This window comes from Schistocerca piceifrons, chromosome 2, assembly GCF_021461385.2.
Source record: "Schistocerca piceifrons isolate TAMUIC-IGC-003096 chromosome 2, iqSchPice1.1, whole genome shotgun sequence".
Lineage (NCBI taxonomy): Eukaryota > Metazoa > Arthropoda > Insecta > Orthoptera > Acrididae > Schistocerca > Schistocerca piceifrons.
This window is the reverse complement of record NC_060139.1, coordinates 577,656,478-577,678,845: the sequence shown is the minus strand read 5'-3', so window position 1 is coordinate 577,678,845 and position 22,368 is coordinate 577,656,478. Positions and strand designations below refer to the sequence as shown.

Below are 22,368 nucleotides of genomic sequence, written 5' to 3'. Positions count from 1 at the left end.
TCAGATAACCTAAAATTCACCAACAGTCTCCATGGCTAATTCTCACAAAGCAGCAGAAATTTGTTGAAGGCATGACTCGAAACTGTCTAATCACTATGCGCAATGCTAAATGGCACATTCTGTAATTTGCTAAGCTCACTGAAACTCTTTGCCCATCACTTTGCACAAGCACAGCCATCAGTACATGCAGAGAACATAACCACATGCTGTGCTATCATACAGATGAGAAAAAAATCTTTTGCAATTGAATGTTTTATTTGTGTGTACCAAACATGTTTTACCTATTCATGATAGGCACCTTCAGTGGTGCATAATATAAAGAAAATTATTTAATTATTCAAATTACCTATTCATGATAGGCATCTTCAGTAGTGCATAATATAAAGAAAATTATTTAATTATTCAAATTGTGATAGGACATCTGTAGTGATCCTTGAAAGACTGCCCAGAGCACAAAAAATCACTTGGGGTAGAGTCCTGAGATGATTGTCAAATGCTTAATTTTATGTGCTCTATTGTTTGCTCTGCAGTCAAGTCAGCAGATGAATGGAAACCATACCTTTTCAAGGTGTAACCACATGTTTCTTGACCCATCCCAGTGCAGTTCAGCTCCAACAAGGTTTGATATGGATCTTAAACCAGGTGAGCACTGTTGGGTGGCTGGTAATTGCAGCGTTGTTCACACATAGAAAGAATTGATACGAGGGTTGGAACTTTAATAGTGGTAACTATTTATTTACAGCTCGTACAAAATAGATACATGTTTCAAAGTTTTACTGATCTTCAAAGTAGTCACCAGCATTGTGTATAGCACATTGCCAGCAATGTGGAAGTCATAGGATACTCTTAGCAGTGCCAGTTATGTTGACAGTTGGAGTGGCACAGTCTATTGCCCGACAAATTTGTAGTAGTTCTGAAGCGAATGCCTCGAAGTGTTTCCTTCAGTTTACAAATTGAGTTGAACTCACAAGGGCTTAAGTCAGGGGAGTGCAGTAAGTGGTATAGCACTTAGCAGCCCCATCAGTCAAACAAATCAGTAAGAGCTTGCACAGTATGTGCTTGAGCATTGTCCTGCAAAATGATGGTCAGGTCCTGCAGAAAGTGTTATCACTTCTGTCTCTAAGCTGGTCGTAGGTTGTGTTCCAAAAATGAACAGCATGGAGACAGAAGTGATGACACTTTCTGCAGGACCTGACCATAATTTTGCAAGACAATGCTCAAGCACGTATAGTACATGTTACTAATTTGTTTGACTGATGGGGCTGCTAAGTGCTAGACCACCTACTGCACTCCCCTGACTTAAGCCCTCATGAGTTCAACTCAGTTTCTAAACTTAAGGAAACACTTAACAGCATTCGCTTCAGAACTGGTACATATTTGTTGGGCAACAGACTGCACCACTCGAACTGTCGACACAACTGGTACTGCTAAGTGTATCCTACGACTTCCATGTTACTGGCAACGGGTTATACACAATGCTGGTGACTACTTTGAAGATCAGTAAAACTTTGAAACACATATCTGTTTTGTACAAGCTGTAAATAAATAGTTGCTACTATTAAAGTTTCAACCCTCATAATTTCTGCATCAACCCAGGGTGGTTTCTGTGGCTTCAAATGAGTTGTCAGTCAATCTTGGGGGGCATCATAGAAGGGAAAGTTCTTACGAGAAGTGATCTTCTTGAATATGTTTATTGTAGCTGCTTTCCTCCTTACATCTTGCAGATCAGTAACAGCTAGTTCAGGCAACCACTGAAAGAAAGTAGATCTAACAGCACTAGTGATAATGCCTCATGGATTCATTAAGCTACATATCAGTCTTTGTTGTGTGGGCACTGCTTTCCAATAAAGGAGCACAACATTCAGTAGCAGAATACATAAGAGTGAGAGCAGCATATCACAGAGTTGTGGCATCTGCACCCCAACTACTTCTCGTAAAAGCAGATTCATTCTTGAGCTAAGATTCTTTCATAACTTAATTCACTGCTGTTTAAGTGATAAGGACTGAACCAGAGTGATTCTCAGATATACTGGATTGTAATTATTTGGTTATTTGATTCCAGCAAAAGTCACATGTAGCTTTCTTTGTTTTTTTTTATCATTTAGATGGAACACTGTAACCTCAAGTTTATCTACAGTAGACTTAAGTCTCCATTTATAGAAGTAATCACTACATTTCGTCAGATCACATGCCAGCACATTCTCACAGTGCAAAAGATATTTACTCTGGAGGACAAATGCTAGGATGTATTCATGCTGGATTTTCACGGATTAAGTGTACGGCAACTCACGGATATTCAAGTTAAACAGAATGGGGACCAGATCAGATCCCTGAGGTAGGACATTATTTACAGTCTTCCGCTTGCTGACTTGACTATTGAGGACCACTTAAACACCTGTCAAGGAGCATGTTGTTCACTAGAAACACCAGCTTTTCACATGGGATGATTTCAATAGACTTTGTCATCAATGCCTTCCTCCATTCCTCCTCACAGTGTCATAAGCTTCCATTAGATCTAAAAAACTGCAGGTTCTATTACAGTTCTCAATGTTAAGAGCTGAGCACAGCAGCTCCAATGTTTCCTAAAGCTACCTTGTTCAACAGGGATGATTTGATCAGTGGATTCTTGAATGCTATCTAGAATAAACCTTTCTAGTTGGTTTCTATGCCATGCTGAATAGCAATATTCAGTAGTGAGAAGCATTGGTTCTGTATTTGCCTGGTTTCAGGATGGCAATTATATTAGTCTGTTTGAAAGCTTTGGTAACTTTCCACTTCTCAAAATATCGCAGAAGAATTCAATGAGCCACAATTTCTGATTGCTTTAAGAAACTGTAGATATACACCATCAAAGCCAAAAGCTTCATTTACTTTTAATATCTTCAAGGCTATGTCAAGTTTCTCAATGCAGAGGTCACTTCAATAGTCTGTACGTCATTTTAGATGTAATCTCTTTATGTACAATTCATTTATTACAGTTCACGTGTGTGCCTTGTCTATTTTAGTTTCTGTAATCTTTATTAGTCTGGATGCAACAGAGTTAGCATTCATATGTGTAACTGTGTTTGACGACTTTGGATTTGTACCAAATTTTCTTATAAGGTTCCAGGCTTTCCACCTAGAATGTGTGACCTTGAGCCCTGACATTGTTTTATGCCATTTTTCTTTTGTGTCCTCATTGGGAGTTCCCAATAGGTTATCAGCTATTGTGTCATTGTGAGATTCTTCACATTCAGCAAATAAATCATTGCATTCTTGAGACCATCTGAGGATGTACTCCTTCTGGAACCCACATGGAATACATTTACTGGCATTAACTTTAATTGCACCCACATATTGTTCATAATTAGATGGAACTAGGGAAATCCACTGAAAAGTACTGGGTATTTCAAAATGAATATCAGGGCTTTATGGCTTTGTAGCATTTATCATATCAAATGAAAGAGCTACTCAAACATATCTGTTTGTATACCAGTGCACATGCTCATGCATTGTCTCTTGTGTCTTCCATTAGAAAGCACTAGTAGCAAAAATGCCAACTAGTGAAGAGAAAGGTTTTTGTGTTCTACTGTTTGCAAGGACTAGATCTGTTGTTATGGTGCAATATGTATTCTGTACTAAGTTCCGTTGTAATCCTCCAAGTGATGACAACATCCATAGAAGGAAACATCCATCTGAAGACACCACCTGTCTTCACAAAAGGAAGAGTATGGGAAGACCAAGAATGACAGAAAAAGGTGTTCAACAAGCGATACAGTCTTTCATGCATATCTCCAAGAAATCAGTCTGGAAGGCTAGTCATGAATTAGCAATTCCAGTGACATCTGTGTGGAGACTTTTAAGGGGACACTTACAACTACATCCCTATCTCAAGCAGTTGTTACAAGCTCTAAAACCTATAGACTACAGTTTAAATGTCACCTCTGCAAATGAAAAGTTGCTGCACGACAATGAACATTTTCTGGATTATGTGATCTTCAGTGATGAATCAATGTTTCACCTAAGTGCGAATGTGAACATATGTAACATGCGCATCTGATGATCAGCAAATCCCCATAAAATGGTACATTTGCAACAAGACTCCCCCAAACCGAATGTTTCTTTTTGTTTTTTGTGCCAGGATGACTGAGCATGTTTTGCACGGCCTTCACTTTCATACAATCTGATGCCATGCGATTTTTACATTTGAGAGTTCATAAAGGATCACATGTGTATGCCTTTGCTACCAACTGATATACCCAACTTCAGAGACAGGACTGAAGTAGCTGTTGCAACAATTACTCAGACACTCTGACCAAGATTTGTGAAGAACTTGATGTGTGCAGTGTGACCAATGGTGCTCACATTGAACTTATGAAAAAAAACTGTTTAAGTTAATTTTTCATTTGATGTATCATTTATTATCATAAGCTGAGTGTAATAAATGCTACAAGACCTTAAAACCCCAATATTCCACTTAAGACACCTGGTATTATCGAGACCTTTATGAAACAGTTCCTCATTCATCAACTGGAAATTCCATAAAGATGAAGTGGGCTAACTGAAATTCAGTGTCATAATTAATTATGACTTGCCTAATCATGAGAATAGTCTTATATCTATATGTCAGATCAGAAGGTTACTGGATATTTAAGGTTGTATGCAAATTATAAGGTGTATATATCTATCCATTTATTTAGAATGGCTCCACTGCTGTCTTCTTCCTGATATACCCAGAAATGACTATGGCTGTTGAAATTACCAACATACACAACTAGATGGCTGAAGGATCTTGCCTGTGGATTTCATCATCTGGCTTGCAGAGGTTTGTAAATATTTATACCAATAGTGTCAGCAATCTCTACAGCTAAACTAAAGAGATATGCTGTTCTGTCTTGGTACATTACATTGTAATCAGTGCAATGGGATCTCAACACACGTTGCAATGCATTTTCATGATTTGTAATTCTGCAAGCCCTTGTGGTTTGTGTAGGAAGCAACACAATGGTGTCCAGGAATTCTCATGAGCTCATTTATGACTTCATTTATATGAATTCAAGGTGTCTGTTCTTTTGGACACGTCTGAAAGAATAGACTCCATGCATTCATATAATTGATTCACCTTGATGGGCAATGAATCGACAACCTTCAGTGTAGATGCACAATAACATTCGACCACAGATGGAATCTAAAAATCAGTGAGCATGGATAACACAGATGGGGACTGTAGATAGGTGACACTAGGTGGGAATGTAGGACAGCCAGGGAGCATGTCAAGATAGTCCATCCATTTGCTATAAACACTGTGTTCAGATGGCGCAGCGGTTAACGCAACTGCCTAGTAAACAGGAGATCCGAGGTTCGAGTCCAAGTCCAGCTGACATTTTCACTTGTCACTGTCGATTCTGCGTAAAGTTCTGATCCATCGTCAGTTTCTTCCCTTCCTTTTCCTTTTTCCTCCACTGCACCTTCAAGTTACATAATATTTATTACTTCCTTTCATTATAAATCTCATACTCTCATTCAGACTCTGAAATGCTGCAAGACTTTGTGGTTTATTTAGTAAGAAATACAAAGAGGTCCAGGAATTCTGATGAGATCATTTGTGACTTTCTTTCATTATAAAGTACATCTTCTCCTCTGCAATGTGAAACGTTTGAAGAATTTGTGGTTTGTGTTCACTAGGTCTCCAAAGTGTTGCCTGCCTGTCCCTAGTCACAGTCCAACTACTGTTACCCACCGAGAGGGAGTTGTTGCCATAGACAGGATCTAGGTACTAGTGTAGCTACATCATCAACATAATAGATCACACGTCGGACATGATTTGTATAGTCCTCTGTGCTCTATTGGCTTCTAAATTCTACCTTATATACAGCCAGTTACCTTCACTTTGTAGAGAAGGGCACTCTTTTACTATTGCTGTTAGTTGTAGAACCCTATGATAGAATAACTGCAGCACTGATGACAGACAGCCTACAGAAAGACGTGTTCACCGATCCTGGTTCCTGAAGAGCCTATCATTTAGCATTGTATTGCTAATGGTGTACTATAGAGCTATTAAATTATTAAGCACTATCTCCCCTTCCAGGAATAGTGTTTTTAACAAAGTTATGCTGAGTATGGTGTGAGGACAATCACGTAATTTATGAACAGTGTATTTTCAATGATTGCTTTATATAAAATAAAATATAAATACTTCTGCATCACCCTGTATTAGGTACTTTATACTGCTAGCTTAAAACATACCATCAATCCTTTATAGGACACAAAAACAATTTTTTTTAAATTTTTTATCATATCATAATTTTCACTATCAGTTATTTATAAGACATTAATATACTGGCTAAAGAAAGAGAATTATTTCCACTTTCCTTACCTTGCAAGATTGAAAACTTCAACAAGTTTGTGTCCAAGACTCCTGGAAAATTGAAAGCCTTCACACTGAAGAAATACTTCTGCTATTAGTTCATTGTCGGGACGTGACATAACCACAGGCCGGAACAGTTGCTTCAGATTATCAGGCAAATGCTGTCTACCACCGTAACCTTTGCCTGCAGGATTGAGTGTGACAAAAATCCCACAGTGTGGATTAAGGGTCACCTGAAATGGAACATGCTACCTATTACATAATAAGTAATAGAAGTTACATAGATTCACTGAAAAATCCAGATTAAGAGTACGTATGCAGACATATCTGTATATGTGAATAGATAGCTACTCACCAAACTGAAGAGATACTGAACACCAGACAAGCACCTACATAGGACAATAATCAGCTAAGCTTTCAAACAAACTCAGTGCAGAAAAATCACTGGTTCATATCAGTAAGGCTCCAGTCTCCACTGGTGACACACAAGGAGAGTAACAAGTTATATATTTAGACTTTTCTGTGTGATCTCTTAGACTCATTCTTAAATTCCTTGTGTGTTCTTGTATTTAAAAGATATTGCCTGAAGGTTTAGTAACTGGGTGTAAAGGTCTGCTGTCTTCAGTTGTGAGACACCAGGAGAGTAGCAAGTTACATATTCAAGTTTTCTAATTCTTAAGTTAGTACTACTAGGGTGGATAGGGTGTGTGCATGCCGTGTGAGAAGCTAGCTGCAATTTGCAAACAGCTGAAGATTCTTTAGATGTGTTCTTCCTATTGCGTGCTCTTGCCTTGGGGTGTAGCAGCAGCAGAGAATATAGTGCGTGGCTATGCTAACCTCAGGCGTTCCTCGTTTCACCCAAGAGCTCTGCTGCTGATGCCCTTTGCAGTGTACGCAGTGTGGGGATCTGTCATCATCACAAAGTGGTTGGTTGTAATGCATTCACACTGTTCAAGGCTGAGAGTCAATGTGGAGGCTGATTATCTGGCCTCACCCATTCAACCTGTGATTCGGCAATTGGTCACTCCCTCAGCAGGATTTGAGCAGGCACATAAGGACAGGGGTTTGTTAGTTATTAGGAGCGCAAATGTTAGGCATATTACGGGGCACATCCACAAAATAATGTACAGGACTGGAAAGAAGTCCAATGTGTGTTTGGTATGACTGATGGGAGGGCTCATTTGAAATGTAGAGGAGGTCTTGCCTGCAGCTGATAAGAGTGCCAGGTGCAAACATCTGCAAATTGTAGCTCATGTTGGCATGAATCACACATGTCACTTGGGTTCTGAGGCCACTCTTAGTTCATACAGGCAGCTGGCAGAAGTGGTGAAGACAGCTTAGCCTCATTCACAGGCTGCAGCATTGTCTCCAGAGTTTATCAGGGTCCTTGGCTTTGAAGCCAAGTGGTGGGGCTGAACCAAAGGCTCTGTCAACTCTGATACAGTCTTGGCTGCAAATTTCTCAATCTGCATTATAGGGTGGAGAATTGTAGAACTCCTCATGATAGTGAAATGCTCACCACTTTATACACAAAGGGCATAATCAGACGATCTATAAAGACATTGTTTGTTGTTGTGGTCTTCAGTCCTGAGACTGGTTTGATGCAGCTCTCCATGCCACTCTATCCTGTGCAAGCTTTTTCATCTCCCAGTACCTACTGCAACCTACATCCTTCTGAATCTGCTTAGTGTATTCATCTCTTGGTCTCCCTCTACGATTTTTACCCTCCACGCTGCCCTCCAATACTAAATTGGTGATCCCTTGATGCCTCAGAACATGTCCTACCAACCGATCCCTTCTTCTGGTCAAGTTGTGCCACAAACTTCTCTTCTCCCCAATCCTATTCAATACTTCCTCATTAGTTATGTGATCTACCCATCTAATCTTCAGCATTCTTCTGTAGCACCACATTTCGAAAGCTTCTATTCTCTTCTTGTCCAAACTATTTATCGTCCATGTTTCACTTCCATACATGGCAACACTCCATACGAATACTTTCAGAAATGACTTCCTGACACTTAAATCAGTACTGGATGTTAACAAATTTCTCTTCTTCAGAAACGCTTTCCTTGCCATTGCCAGCCTACATTTTATATCCTCTCTACTTCGACCATCATCAGTTATTTGGCTCCCCAAATAGCAAAACTCCTTTACTACATTAAGTGCCTCATTTCCTAATCTAATTCCCTCAGCATCACCCGATTTAATTTGACTACATTCCATTATCCTAGTTTTGCTTTTGTTGATGTTCATCTTATATCCTCCTTTCAAGACACTGTCCATTCCATTCAACTGCTCTTCCAAGTCCTTTGCTGTCTCTGACAGAATTACAATGTCATCGGCGAACCTCAAAGTTTTTATTTCTTCTCCATGAATTTTAATACCTACCCCAAATTTTTCTTTTGTTTCCTTTACTGCTTGCTCAATATACAGATTGAACAACATCGGGGAGAGGCTACAACCCTGTCTTACTCCCTTCCCAACCACTGCTTCCCTTTCATGTCCCTCGACTCTTATAACTGCCATCTGGTTTCTGTACAAATTGTAAATAGCCTTTCGCTCCCTGTATTTTACCCCTGCCACCTTCAGAATTTGAAAGAGAGTATTCCAGTCAACATTGTCAAAAGCTTTCTCTAAGTCTACAAATGCTAGAAACGTAGATTTGCCTTTCCTTAATCTTTCTTCTAAGATAAGTCGTAAGGTCAGTATTGCCTCACGTGTTCCAGTGTTTCTACGGAATCCAAACTGATCTTTGAGGTTGGCTTCTACTAGTTTTTCCATTCGTCTGTAAAGAATTCGTGTTAGTATTTTGCAGCTGTGACTTATTAAGCTGATAGTTCGGTAATTTTCACATCTGTCAACACCTGCTTTCTTTGGGATTGGAATTATTATATTCTTCTTGAAGTCTGAGGGTATTTCGCCTGTTTCATACATCTTGCTCACCAGATGGTAGAGTTTTGTCAGGACTGGCTCTCCCACGGCCGTCAGTAGTTCCAATGGAATATTGTCTACTCCGGGGGCCTTGTTTCGACTCAGGTCTTTCAGTGCTCTGTCAAACTCTTCACGCAGTATCGTATCTCCCATTTCATCTTCATCTACATCCTCTTCCATTTCCATAATATTGTCCTCAAGTACATCGCCCTTGTATAGACCCTCTATATACTCCTTCCACCTTTCTGCTTTCCCTTCTTTGCTTAGAACTGGGTTTCCATCTGAGCTCTTGATATTCATACAAATGGCTCTCTTATCTCCAAAGGTCTCTTTAATTTTCCTGTAGGCGGTATCTATCTTACCCCTAGTGAGATAGGCCTCTACATCCTTACATTTGTCCTCTAGCCATCTCTGCTTAGCCATTTTGCACTTCCTGTCGATCTCATTTTTGAGACGTTTGTATTCCTTTTTGCCTATTTCACTTACTGCATTTTTATATTTTCTCCTTTCATCAATTAAATTCAATATTTCTTCTGTTACCCAAGGATTTCTACTAGCCCTCGTCTTTTTACCTACTTGATCCTCTGCTGCCTTCACTACTTCATCCCTCAAAGCTACCCATTCTTCTTCTACTGTATTTATTTCCCCCATTCCTGTCAATTGCTCCCTTATGCTCTCCCTGAATCTCTGTACAACCTCTGGTTCTTTCACTTTATCCAGGTCCCATCTCCTTAAATTCCCACCTTTTTGCAGTTTCTTCAGTTTTAATCTACAGGTCATAACCAATAGATTGTGGTCAGAGTCCACATCTGCCCCTGGAAATGTCTTACAATTTAAAACCTGGTTCCCAAATCTCTGTCTTACCATTATATAATCTATCTGATACCTTTTAGTATCTCCAGGGTTCTTCCATGTATACAACCTTCTTTCATGATTCTTAAACCAAGTGTTAGTTATGATTATGTTGTGCTCTGTGCAAAATTCTACCAGGCGGCTTCCTCTTTCATTTCTGTCCCCCAATCCATATTCACCTACTATGTTTCCTTCTCTCCCTTTTCCTACACTCGAATTCCAGTCACCCATGACTATTAAATTTTCGTCTCGCTTCACAATCTGAATAATTTCTTTTATTTCATCATACATTTCTTCAATTTCTTCGTCATCTGCAGAGCTAGTTGGCATATAAACTTGTACTACTGTAGTAGGTGTGGGCTTCGTATCTATCTTGGCCACAATAATGCGTTCACTATGCTGTTTGTAGTAGCTTACCCGCATTCCTATTTTCCTATTCATTATTAAACCTACTCCTGCATTCCCCCTATTTGATTTTGTGTTTATAACCCTGTAGGCACCTGACCAGAAGTCTTGTTCCTCCTGCCACCGAACTTCACTAATTCCCACTACATCTAACTTCAACCTATCCATTTCCCTTTTTAAATTTTGTAACCTACCTGCCCGATTAAGGGATCTGACATTCCACGCTCCGATCCGTAGAACGCCAGTTTTCTTTCTCCTGATAACGACATCCTCTTGAGTAGTCCCCGCCCGGAGATCCGAATGGGGGACTATTTTACCTCCGGAATATTTTACCCAAGAGGACGCCATCATCATGTAATCATACAGTAAAGCTGCATGCCCTCGGGAAAAATTACGGCTGTAGTTTCCCCTTGCTTTCAGCCGTTCGCAGTACCAGCACAGCAAGGCCGTTTTGGTTATTGTTACAAGGCCAGATCAGTCAATCATCCAGACTGCTGCCCTTGCAACTACTGAAAAGGCTGCTGCCCCTCTTCAGGAACCACACGTTTGTCTGTCCCCTCAACAGATACCCCTGCGTTGTGGTTGCACCTACGGTACGGCTATCTGTATCGCTGAGGCACGCAAGCCTCCCCACCAACGGCAAGGTCCATGGTTCATGGGCGGGGGATAAAGACATTATGACAGTCAAAATTTTAACAGTAAATTTTCAAAATATTCATAAAAAAGTTCCTGAATCACCCATCCTCCAGGAAAGTTCTCATGCTCTAATTATTCTTGGACCCGAGAACTTGGCTGAAACCTGAAGTAGAAAACTTCAAAATATTTAGCATGGCAAGAAACAATCATCAAAATGACAGATTAGACACTATAGAAGGGGGAGTGTTCATTGCAGTTGACAAAAATTTTGTGTCTATCGAGGTTGAAAATGAGTTTGACAGTGATGGTATGTAGATGTGAGTAACAGGCCTACGTGAACTCACATTAATTCTGGGATATTTTTACCAGCTGCTTGATTCTGCTGTGGCAGTTTTAGGATTATTCAACCAAAGACTACATTCAGTAGCATGGAAATACCTGGATCATGGTATACCGGTTGGAGGTAATTATAACCTATCGAGTATAGATTTGGACGTCTATGGATTCATTGCAGATGGTAAACAGATAGTCTTGCAAAGTAATTTCAAACATATTTTCTGAAAACAGTCTTAAGCAGCTAGTTTGACAGACCAAACACAACGAAATATTTTAGACAATGCCATAGAGAACAATAGTTACTGCAGCTAACAAAACCATGAAGAAGACTAAGGAGTATTTTTGCAAGAAAGAGCCAACAAGCTGTTGTTAGTACACTACTTAGACAATGAACAGACATGATTTTGTTCCAATATGATGTATGCACAGAAATTATGGGCAAAATTTAAACTGATTGTTAATCACAATATGGGGAAGTATGTGCCTAATAAATGGATTAAGGAAGAAAAGACTCACCATGGTTTAATTAAAAAAAACTGAAGAATGCTGAGGAAGCAGAGACTGTTGTGCTCTTGGTTCAAAAAAGAATGCACAACAGTAAACAGGTTACAGTTCAAAGATACTCAAAGTACCCTCCGCCACACACCGTCACGTGGCTATCAGAGTATGGATGTATATGTAGAAATTCATGGATCTATAGAAAGACTGATATGTTGAGCATTCAACAATTTTCACCATCATACCTTTGCAAAGAAAATCTTGCTGAGAAATCAAGAAAATTATCGCCTGGCATAAAACTGCTATGAAAGCTGAAGACTTCTGTTCAGCAATTCATTGATCAATCTGGTATGGCAATAGAAGCTGAAGTTTTAAATTCCACATCTAAGAAATCATTCATGCATGAGGACTGAAAAAAATATCATCGCTGACTGTTGCACAGACTCCCATACGGAGGACATAGCAATAGCAACCCCGGTATAGAGAAGCAACTGAAAGAGCTCAAAACAAATAAGTTATCAGGTTCAAATGGAATCCCAATTCAGTTATACAGAGAATACTCTACAGCATTGGCCCCTAGCTCATCTAGCATTTATCATGAATCTCTCTCTCAGCACAGAGTTCGACGTGACTGGAAAAAAGTGCACAGTTTCTGTATATATGAAGATTAAATGAATGGCCCAAAAAATTTTAGACCAATATCCTTAACATTGGTTTGCTACAGAAATCTTGAACATACTCTGAGTTTGAATATAATAAATTTCCTCAATATAGAAAAGTTCCTGTCCACAAATTAGTTTGGATTTAGAAAGCATCAGTTGTGTAAAACTCTTATTACCCTTCTTTTCATAACATATGCTGTGAATCATGGATGGAGGACAAGAGGCAGATTTCATATTCTTAGATTTGTGGAAAGTGTTTGGCACTGTGCCCCAGTGCAGGCTGTTAAGATCTGAGCATATGGATTAGATTTCCAGATGTGTGCAGCTTGAATACTTCTTAAGTAACAGAACCCAGAGCACTGTCTCTGACGGTGAGTGTTCATCAGACTCATGGGTATCATCAGGAGAGGCCCAGGGAATTGTGATAGTATGGCTCTTATACAGCCAGAAACATGTATTTGTGTGGGCTGAGGTTCTCATAACAAACCTTCCCAGCTTCACATGGATAGCACTAAGCATCTATGACCAGATGACATTTCTGGTGAAGCAGTAATTTTGTTTAAGAGTCACTGTGTAGTGTTATGATTAAAAATCAGAGAACAATGATAGGAAACTGAATATCATCACTTCCATATAAATTAAGTGATTTAGACCATGGAAAATCCAGGATGGAATGTAACAATAGGAGAGAAGGAAAGTTACTACTCACCATAGAGCGGAGATGCTGAGTCGCGATAGGCACAATAAAAAGATTCACACAATCATAGCTTTTGGCCATTAAGGCCTTTGTCAGCAGTAGATACACATACACACATGCACACACACACACTCATGCAAGTGCAACTTCCACACATGACTGCAGTCTCAGAGAGCTGAAACTACACTCAGGAATTTGGGATTACATAGCAGGAGAATTTTGCAGACTGAGAGAAGGTACTGCAAGGAGGATTGGGCTTGGTTGATATGGTTTTGCAGGACTATGTTGGTGAGGGGTAAGGATTGGCGGAATCTGAATAGGTGGAGGTCATTGTGGGAGGAAGGGTGGAAACCAGAAATGGGTAATTTGATGGTAAGGCCATTAGGGGGGATTTCATGAGCCAAGCAACAATGCGCGAACAGTATGTGGGACTGGGATCTGGCTAGGGATAAGGAAACTTTTCTGTATTGATGCAGATGGAAGGAGCAAGGATCCATAGTGGTGCAAAAATGCGAAAAAATACGTAAGAAAGTAGAATTACATCTGAAAAAATATGCAAAAATACACCCAAATACGTGTGAAAAGTACGAAATGCATGCACAGAGGAAAAAAAGAGACGAAATCTGAGGAAGACAATGATAGTGGAAGGTGAAAGCTCCCTAAAATTGGTGATAAGTCACAAAGGTCAAAGTAGAGAATAACTAATCATTAATAAATATATGTATATTACTGTGGGTAGCAGGTTTGAGGGCAGTTAAGCATAGAGAAGGGGGACAGTACACGTGACTGGATGAGGTGGATTTAGTGGGTGTGAATTGGGATAGGACGGAGAAAGTTTGGGGAGTGGGGAGGGGTTTGTAGTTAGAGATGTAAGTTCATGTGACACCGGAAAAGTATGGGAGATGACACGCAATAATACAGGAACTGACACAGGTAGCATGATCAGTTTGATGGTATAGGCTTAATTATATCGGCAGGAGTAATGTGGTACATAAGTTGCTGCACCAACAATCAGCGTGGTCTTGAGGCCATGTGTTACATGTGGCTGAGTCCATTGATAAAGTGTGGCTCATAAGTAGAGCTTGCAGTGTGGTTCGTAAGGCAACAAGAGAAACACAGGAAAGAAAGGAAAGAAGGATGGACATTGACTGTAGCAATGCAAAAGAAAGTAGTTACAAAGGAAAACAGCACAGGGTTAGGATCGAAGAAAAGCTGTCAGGCAAAAAACAAACAATGGAAAATCCAGGATAGAATGTAACAATATGGCAGAGATGCTGAGTCGTGATAGACACAATAAAAAGATTCACACAATCATAGTTTTTGGCCATTAAGGCCTTTGTCAGCAGTAGACACACATACACACGCACTCACGCAAGTGCAACTTGCACACATGTCTGCAGTCTCTGAGACTGCAGATGTGTATGCAAGTTGTGCTTGTACTTTATCGCCAGACCGCTGAGCCTGACTTCAATTTTACTCTAAAGTTTAACATAGAATCAGGAAAACGTTCTGCTTCTGGCGAATGTCCAAATCACTGAAAGGTGGATGCTAGGTTTAAAGGCAGTGACAAATCCATAGTCCAACTGGGTTTTCAGGCATGCACTGTAACAGGTGACCACAGACCCAACTCAGGTTCTGATCAAGCTTTGTTGTTGTCTAAAGTTGTGGCAGCACTATATGGCAATGCCATCATCTTCACAGCAGCAATGGACATTTAATTGATCATAGTTCAGCACATTTATAGAAGGTTTCTATAAAATTATGCACACAATCTCTATTTGTCAAAATCGGATCAAAATCCCTACAGTAGTTCCTGAGATTAGCCTGAACACACAGATGAAAGTGAGCAGGATACGTCAATTTATTTATATACTGAAGATGCATCTAACAACTAATGAGCTTCTCATCAGGCGTGAAGACCCAAAGGATATCTAACAGCCACTGAGTCATCCTCTGCCTTGTAGCATCATGTGAATATGGCATGGAGGTCTATGTGGTCGGCACACTGTTTTCCCAGTCATTTTGCAGGCTTTCCAGACTATGGAGCCATAACTACTCATTCAGCTAGCTTTTCAACTGGCATCACGCATCATGCCTCATGATGCACAATGAATTTAAATATAAGTAGAATTACTGTTATTAATCAGTTAAGTATCCACTCACACAGTCAACACTACAACACATTATCAGACAATTATGGAGTCACAATTTTGGGGTTGCTGTGGGGGGCAGCAATATGAAACAGATAACAGTTGACGTGAAGTGCTCCGAAAGGTGCCAACTTTTAACAATCAGTGCTTGGTTTCTAGAAGCCAACTTATCACACCCTTAGTGTAGCTAGTTTACTGGGGGCCCATAGTATACTAATTTATGTAGGTTACCAATTAATAATAATATCAGTATAAATGCGGCCCAAGGTGCTGGCCCACAATGTCAGTATTAGCTCGTGAGTAAAAATGTTTGAGTAACACTACTCTACATATGTAAATGATCTGATGGGCAGAAGGAGCAGCACTCTGCAGCTGTTTACAGACAATGCTGTGGTGTTTTGGGAGGTGTCACCACTGAGTGACAGTGGGAGGACAAAAGATAACTTTGACAAAGTTCCTAGTAGGTCTGATGAATGGTAGCTTGCTCAAAACATAGAAAAATATGAGAAAGAAAACAATCCATAATGTTTGAATACAGCATTAGTCGTGTGCTGTTTGATACAGTCACATTGATTAAATATTAGGCATAACATTGCAAATAAATATGAAATGAAATCAGCATGTAAGATGGTAGGAGGGAAGGAGAATGTTCAACTTTAGTATATTGGGAGAATTTTATAAATGTGGGGTTCATCTGTAATAAAGACTACATAGACAACACTAGCACAACCTGTTCTTGATAAATGCTCAACTGTTTGGGATCCCCCCCCCCCCACGTTGGAATAAAGAAAGACATGGAAGCAATTTAGAGGTGTGCTGCTAGATTTGTCACCAGCAAATTTGATCAATGACATGTATTATGGAGCTCGTGATGCTCTTTTTGAGGTAAACTATTGAGAAAATTTAGAGAACCAGCATTTGAAGCTGACTGCAGAATGAATCTACTGACATGTTTTGCGAAAGGATCATGAACATAAGATTCAAAAAATTCGAGCTCATACAGAGGAATATAGGCAGCCGTTGTTCCCTGGGAAATGAAAGGAAATGACTAGTAGTGGCACAAAGTACCATCCGCCATGCACCTTATGGTGGCTTCCAGAGTTTCTATGTAGGCAGCTGCTTTTCCCTCGCTCTATTTATGAATGGAATAGGAAAGGAAATGACTAGCAGTTGCACAAGGTATCATCCACCATGCACTATACTGTGGCTTGTAGAGTATGTATGTAGATGTACATGCACGAATGATGGCTGGAAACCATGCAGGGAAGCAGGGGCAGGGTAGTGGACCACTAGGAGAAACACAAGTGGACAGTACCAGGAAGAAGGTGGATACTCTAAAATAAGAGAAAGACATAACGAAAGCAAGGTAAAGGGGTGCTATGGTGGAGTAAACAAAAGTAAGAGTCCATGTGGGGATGGTGTGGAGACAAAAGAGCAGAACAGAATGTGAAGAGGAGAAGGGGCAGAGACATGTCAGAGTTAGTTTCTACAGGGAATCATATAACTCTCTTGAAACATGCCTTTCCTAGACTGATGTCTGAGATACTCCTCTGTGATACTGACAAGGGGGAGATTGAGTCAATAACCAAATCACTGAAGACTAAGGACTCTCATGGATATGATGGAGTGCCTAGCAGAATATTAAAGTAAATGCACACGTTAGCCCTGTATTTAGCCATATTTGTAATTTTTTTTTTTTTTTACGAATGGTCAGTTTCCTGAATGATTAAAGTACTCAGAAGCTGCTTTATAAAATGGGAGAAAGGGATAATGTAGACAATTTTAGACATATTTCTATGCCGTCAGTTGTAGTGCTTTGAGAATTTCTGTGTAAATTCTAGAACCACTCGGCCTTCCACCACCTCAAACACACGATATTATTCATGTGACGGGGAGAAAGGAACCCTATCTACTGTGCATCACCTGTCTGTGTGTGCAGGTGTGAAATGAGTCATGAGCGAAAGGTTGACGCAGCGGCTGAACAGCACCGAAAAGTACTTCTCGGGTGATTCATGGAAGCTGTAGTGAAAGCACACGGAAGAACCAAGGAACTTCTGTGTTAGTCTGTGTTGTTTGAATTGTGACTATTGTTACTGACAAAGAAACAATCGAGATTCTGAATTGTGAAAAAACTCTTATCTTGGACTAGCTGGAGGCAAGACATATTTGACAATATGTTTGTAGTAGAGACACGGTTATTAAGCCAACTCTTTTCTAAATGGACTTAAATCTGTTTCTAATGTGAGACGATATGAGTTACTTATGAGAAGTTAAATGATTACGTGCAAAGTGTGAATTTTGTTCTTATGAAGCTCAATTATTAAAGTTATTAAAGTTATTGAAAAGTATTCTTTGAGTACCAAATTATTTTGTAAGTGGCGAGAGAGTCTTTAAGGTTCCTGTAACTAGCAACATTCTACAGAGAAGAAGTTTACAGAGATTCCAGAAGCCAGCTATCCAGAGAGGAAGATCGGCTGTATACACCAAGTAAGTCAACTCGTATAAGAGAAGTGGTAAGTTTGCAATCCAACTTCACTCATTCCTGTCATCAAGAAACATTAGACAGTGTTTGATAAAGTTACTGAAAAGGCAATGTTAAGTAAGGATAATTGATCATTATATATTAGATAATTTGCTAACAAATGTACATTTCAGCTTTGGAAGTCATTTAACAACTGAAAATGCTATATTCTCTTCTCTCTGTGAGGTACTGGATGGATTAAACAGAAGGTTTCAAATGCTAGGCATATTTTTTGATTTAACTAAGGCAGCGTTTGATTGTGTTGATCACAAAATATTGCTCCAGAAGTTGGACCATTACGGAATATGGGGAGTACCTCACAACTCGTTCACCTCTTACTTTAACAACAGACAGAAAAAGGTCATTATTCACCGTGTTGAGAATGGCTGTGATGTGGGGTCTGACTGGGATTTGGTCAAAAGGGGAGAGTGGGTGGGAGGGGGGGGGGGGGGGGGGGGGTGTTGCCTCAGGGATCAATTTTGAGGCCACTCCTGTTCCTTATTTATGTAAATGATATGTCCTATAGTATTATGGGTAATTTTAAAATATTTCTGTTTCCTGATGACACTAGCTTGGTAAGGAAGGATGTTGTGCATGACATTGGCTCTGTTTCAGTGCAGTTCCTGACATAAGTACATGCCTTGTAGAAAGTAAACTAATGCTAAATCACAGTAAACTTAGTTTTACAGTTGCTAACATACAATTAAAAAAAAAACCAACAATTTAATTGCACAGCATGGGCATATGATTAGTGAAACTGAACAGTTCAAATTTCTAGGTGTTGAAATATATAGTAAAATGTCTTAGAAATCGCATGTTCAGGATCTTGTTCAAAGTTTTAATGATGGCATTTTTACTATTCGAATGGTATCTGAAGTAAGCGACACAAAAATTAGTCTACTTTGCTTATTTTCATTCGCTTATGTCATATGATATTATATTTTGGGGTAACTCTTCCCGTTCTAAATGGATATTTTTGGCTCAGAAATGGGCTCTTCAGGCAATAAGTGGTGTAAGTTCGTGAACCTCTTGTCGACCCCTATTCACTAGTCTGGGTTTTTTGACATTGCCTTCTCAATATGTATATTCTTTACTTCTGTTTCTTGTTAACTATATCAGTTTTTTCCCAAGAATTAGCAGCTTTCATTCAGTTAATACTCGGCAGAAATCCAATCTGCATTCAGAGCACACTTCCATAACTCTCATGCGGAAAGGTGTGCAGTATACTACTGCATCCATTTTCAATAAGCTACCACACGAATTCAAAAATCTTAGCAGTAATCCATGCACTTTCAAATTGAAACTGAAGAGTTTCCTCACGGGTCACTCCTTCTATTCTGTTGGGGAGTTCCTTGAAAAATTAAGCTGATTCTTATGTTATATTGTTGATTGTGTTTACTTAAACCTATGGCTTGAATTTTTCTGGGTTCATAAACATTTCATTTTATCTGATATTACTTTTATGTTGTAATTTCATGTGCTGACACCTTGGAGATGACCTTGGAGATTCGCTCCTCAATTTGGTCCTACAGAACTACAGGTCTAAATAAATAAATAAAAGACAGAGAATAGCAGTGACACAATTCATATCACTTAAATTATTGAAGTGAAATAAAGCTACTCATCTCTACCACTTCTCAATAAATCAAACAGAAATATATTAGCTCAGCGTGGATCAACAGATAACTGCTAAAGGAACAAGAAAGAACTGAACAATGTATTATATTATGTTACAAAATTTTTAAGGCTTTCATGGCCACATGTTGACAAACTGCCTGTTGGCTTCTGTCTTTGATCCTTCAGCCGATGTTTTTTTGATGTTTTTTCTGACATTTCACCAGCACAAGTGGTCTGCATTGTCAAAACTTCACCCTCTGTTGTTGGAGTCAAGACAGCAGCTGCATATTATATGTACCTGGTGTGCCAGCATCCAAGTGATTTTCTGTGGTCATATCCAGTGCAGTTCTCCCCTTGCTACCTGCAACAATTGTTCACTGCACCATGGGAATCCAGTATCCATTCACCATGAGGCTTTCTTCTTTCTTGTTGAAGCAATTATCACGTCTGTGTATTAATGTAGCTTCTCTGAACAAGTGGGTGTGATAACACTCCTCTGCATCAAGAACATCCATGTAGACGAATTTTACTATGTGGTCGGTCTCGCACACATTCTCCACCATGGTCAATTTCCCCACCCGCCCCAAGCCACAGTGCCACTTATGTTCTGTGATCCTGGTGTTGATTGATTATCCAGCCATCCCAACATAAACTTTTCCGCATGTATGTGGTATCCAGTATATTCTGTCATTGTAAGTGGGTCCCTTTTCTCCTTTTCTGATCTTTGAAACACTCTTTGATTTTCTTTGTGGTTTATAAACAGTCTTCGTGCTGTGTATGTATAACATATGTCTGATTCTGTCCATCACTCTGGGACTGCATGGAAGGAAGGCCGTATCCAACATTCCTTTTCCCGATTTGTCACTTCGCTGAGTTTGATTCTGTGACTCTTCTTCTGTAACTGGTGGTGTAGCTCTTCAGAATGTTTTCCAGGTGTTGCATCTTGCATCTGAGGTGGTGCGCCACACATACTCATCTTGCTCACGTTACAAGCATATTAATCATGCCTCTTTTCTGGCTCGGATTGTGGTTTGACAGTTTGTGCAGGTATCAGTCCATGTGTGTCAGTTTTCAATACATGCTGTGTCACAGGTTTTCACCATCCCTTGTGACCAACACTTCTAGTAAGGGTAGCTTTTTGTCCTTTTCTACCTCCATGATAAATTTTATGTTGGCGTGGAGGCTGTTCAAGTGTCTTGGGAAGTAATCGAACAGTTCCTCACCATAGCTCCATACGATGAAGGTATCGTCGACGTATCTATACTATACTTAAGGTTTATGAGGTGCCAAGGTGCCGAGTGGAGTGCTTGTGTTTTGAAATGTTCCATGGAAAAGCTGGCCACCACTCGACTAAGAGGACTGCCAATGGTAATGCCTTCCAGCTATTTTCAGAAGCTGCAGCGAATGATTGTTCTAGGCAGCAAGGGGAAAACCACACTGGAAATGACCACTGAAAAGCCCATACATGCTGGCACACCAGGTAAATGTAATCTGTAGCTGCAAGCTCAACTCCAGTCCACTACCAGCAATGGAGGGTGAAGCTCTAATAATGCCAGCCGCTCGTGCTGTTGAAACATCAGAAAAATTGTGAAGCAAATGTCGGCTGATGAACCTGATACAGAAGCTATATTATGTTACTCTTTATTATTCATTTATAGCTCCTGTATGTAACAATAACCAAAACGGCCTTGCTGTGCTGGTACTGCGAACGGCTGAAAGCAAGGGGAAACTACAGCCGTAATTTTTCCCAAGGGCATGCAGCTTTACTGTATGATTACATGATGATGGCGTCCTCTTGGGTAAAATATTCCGGAGGTAAAATAGTCCCCCATTCGGATCTCCGGGCGGGGACTACTCAAGAGGATGTCGTTATCAGGAGAAAGAAAACTGGCGTTCTGCGGATCGGAGTGTGGAATGTCAGATCCCTTAATCGGGCAGGTAGGTTAGAAAATTTAAAAAGGGAAATGGAGAGGTTAAAGTTAGATACAGTGGGAATTAGTGAAGTTCGGTGGCAGGAGGAACAAAACTTCTGGTCAGGTGACTACAGGGTTATAAACACCAAATCAAATAGGGGTAATGCAGGAGTAGGTTTAATAATGAATAGGAAAATAGGAATGCGGGTAAGCTACTACAAACAGCATAGTGAACGCATTATTGTGGCCAAGATAGATACGAAGCCCACACCTACTACAGTAGTACAAGTTTATATGCCAACTAGCTCTGCAGATGACGAAGAAATTGATGAAATGTATGATGAAATAAAAGAAATTATTCAGATAGTAAAGGGAGACGAAAATATAATAGTCATGGGAGACTGGAATTTGAGTTTAGGAAAAGGGAGAGAAGGAAATGTAGTAGGTGAATATGGATTGGGGTTAAGAAATGAAAGAGGAAGCTGCCTGGTAGAATTTTGCACAGAGCACAACATAATCATAGCTAACACTTGGTTTAAGAATCATGAAAGAAGGTTGTATACATGGAAGAACCCTGGAGATACTAAAAGGTATCAGATAGATTATATAATGGTAAGACAGAGATATAGGAACCCGATTTTAAATTGTAAGACATTTCCAGGGGCAGATGTGGACTCTGACCACAATCTATTGGTTATGACCTGTAGATTAAAACTGAAGAAACTGCAAAAAGGTGGGAATTTAAGGAGATGGGACCTGGATAAACTGAAAGAACCAGAGGTTGTACAGAGATTCAGGGAGAGC

At 39.8% G+C, this 22,368-nt stretch overlaps 1 protein-coding gene across 1 annotated transcript in view; it reads right to left on the bottom strand.

Moving 5' to 3' along the window:
• The window catches only part of LOC124777773 (cytoplasmic dynein 2 heavy chain 1), an 829,086-nt gene that overhangs the window by 428,027 nt on the left and 378,691 nt on the right, over positions 1–22,368 (bottom strand). The window contains exon 31 of the mRNA XM_047253283.1: positions 6,356–6,579. Coding sequence (XP_047109239.1) covers positions 6,356–6,579 — 224 coding nt within the window. The remainder of the gene's footprint in view (positions 1–6,355; positions 6,580–22,368) is intronic.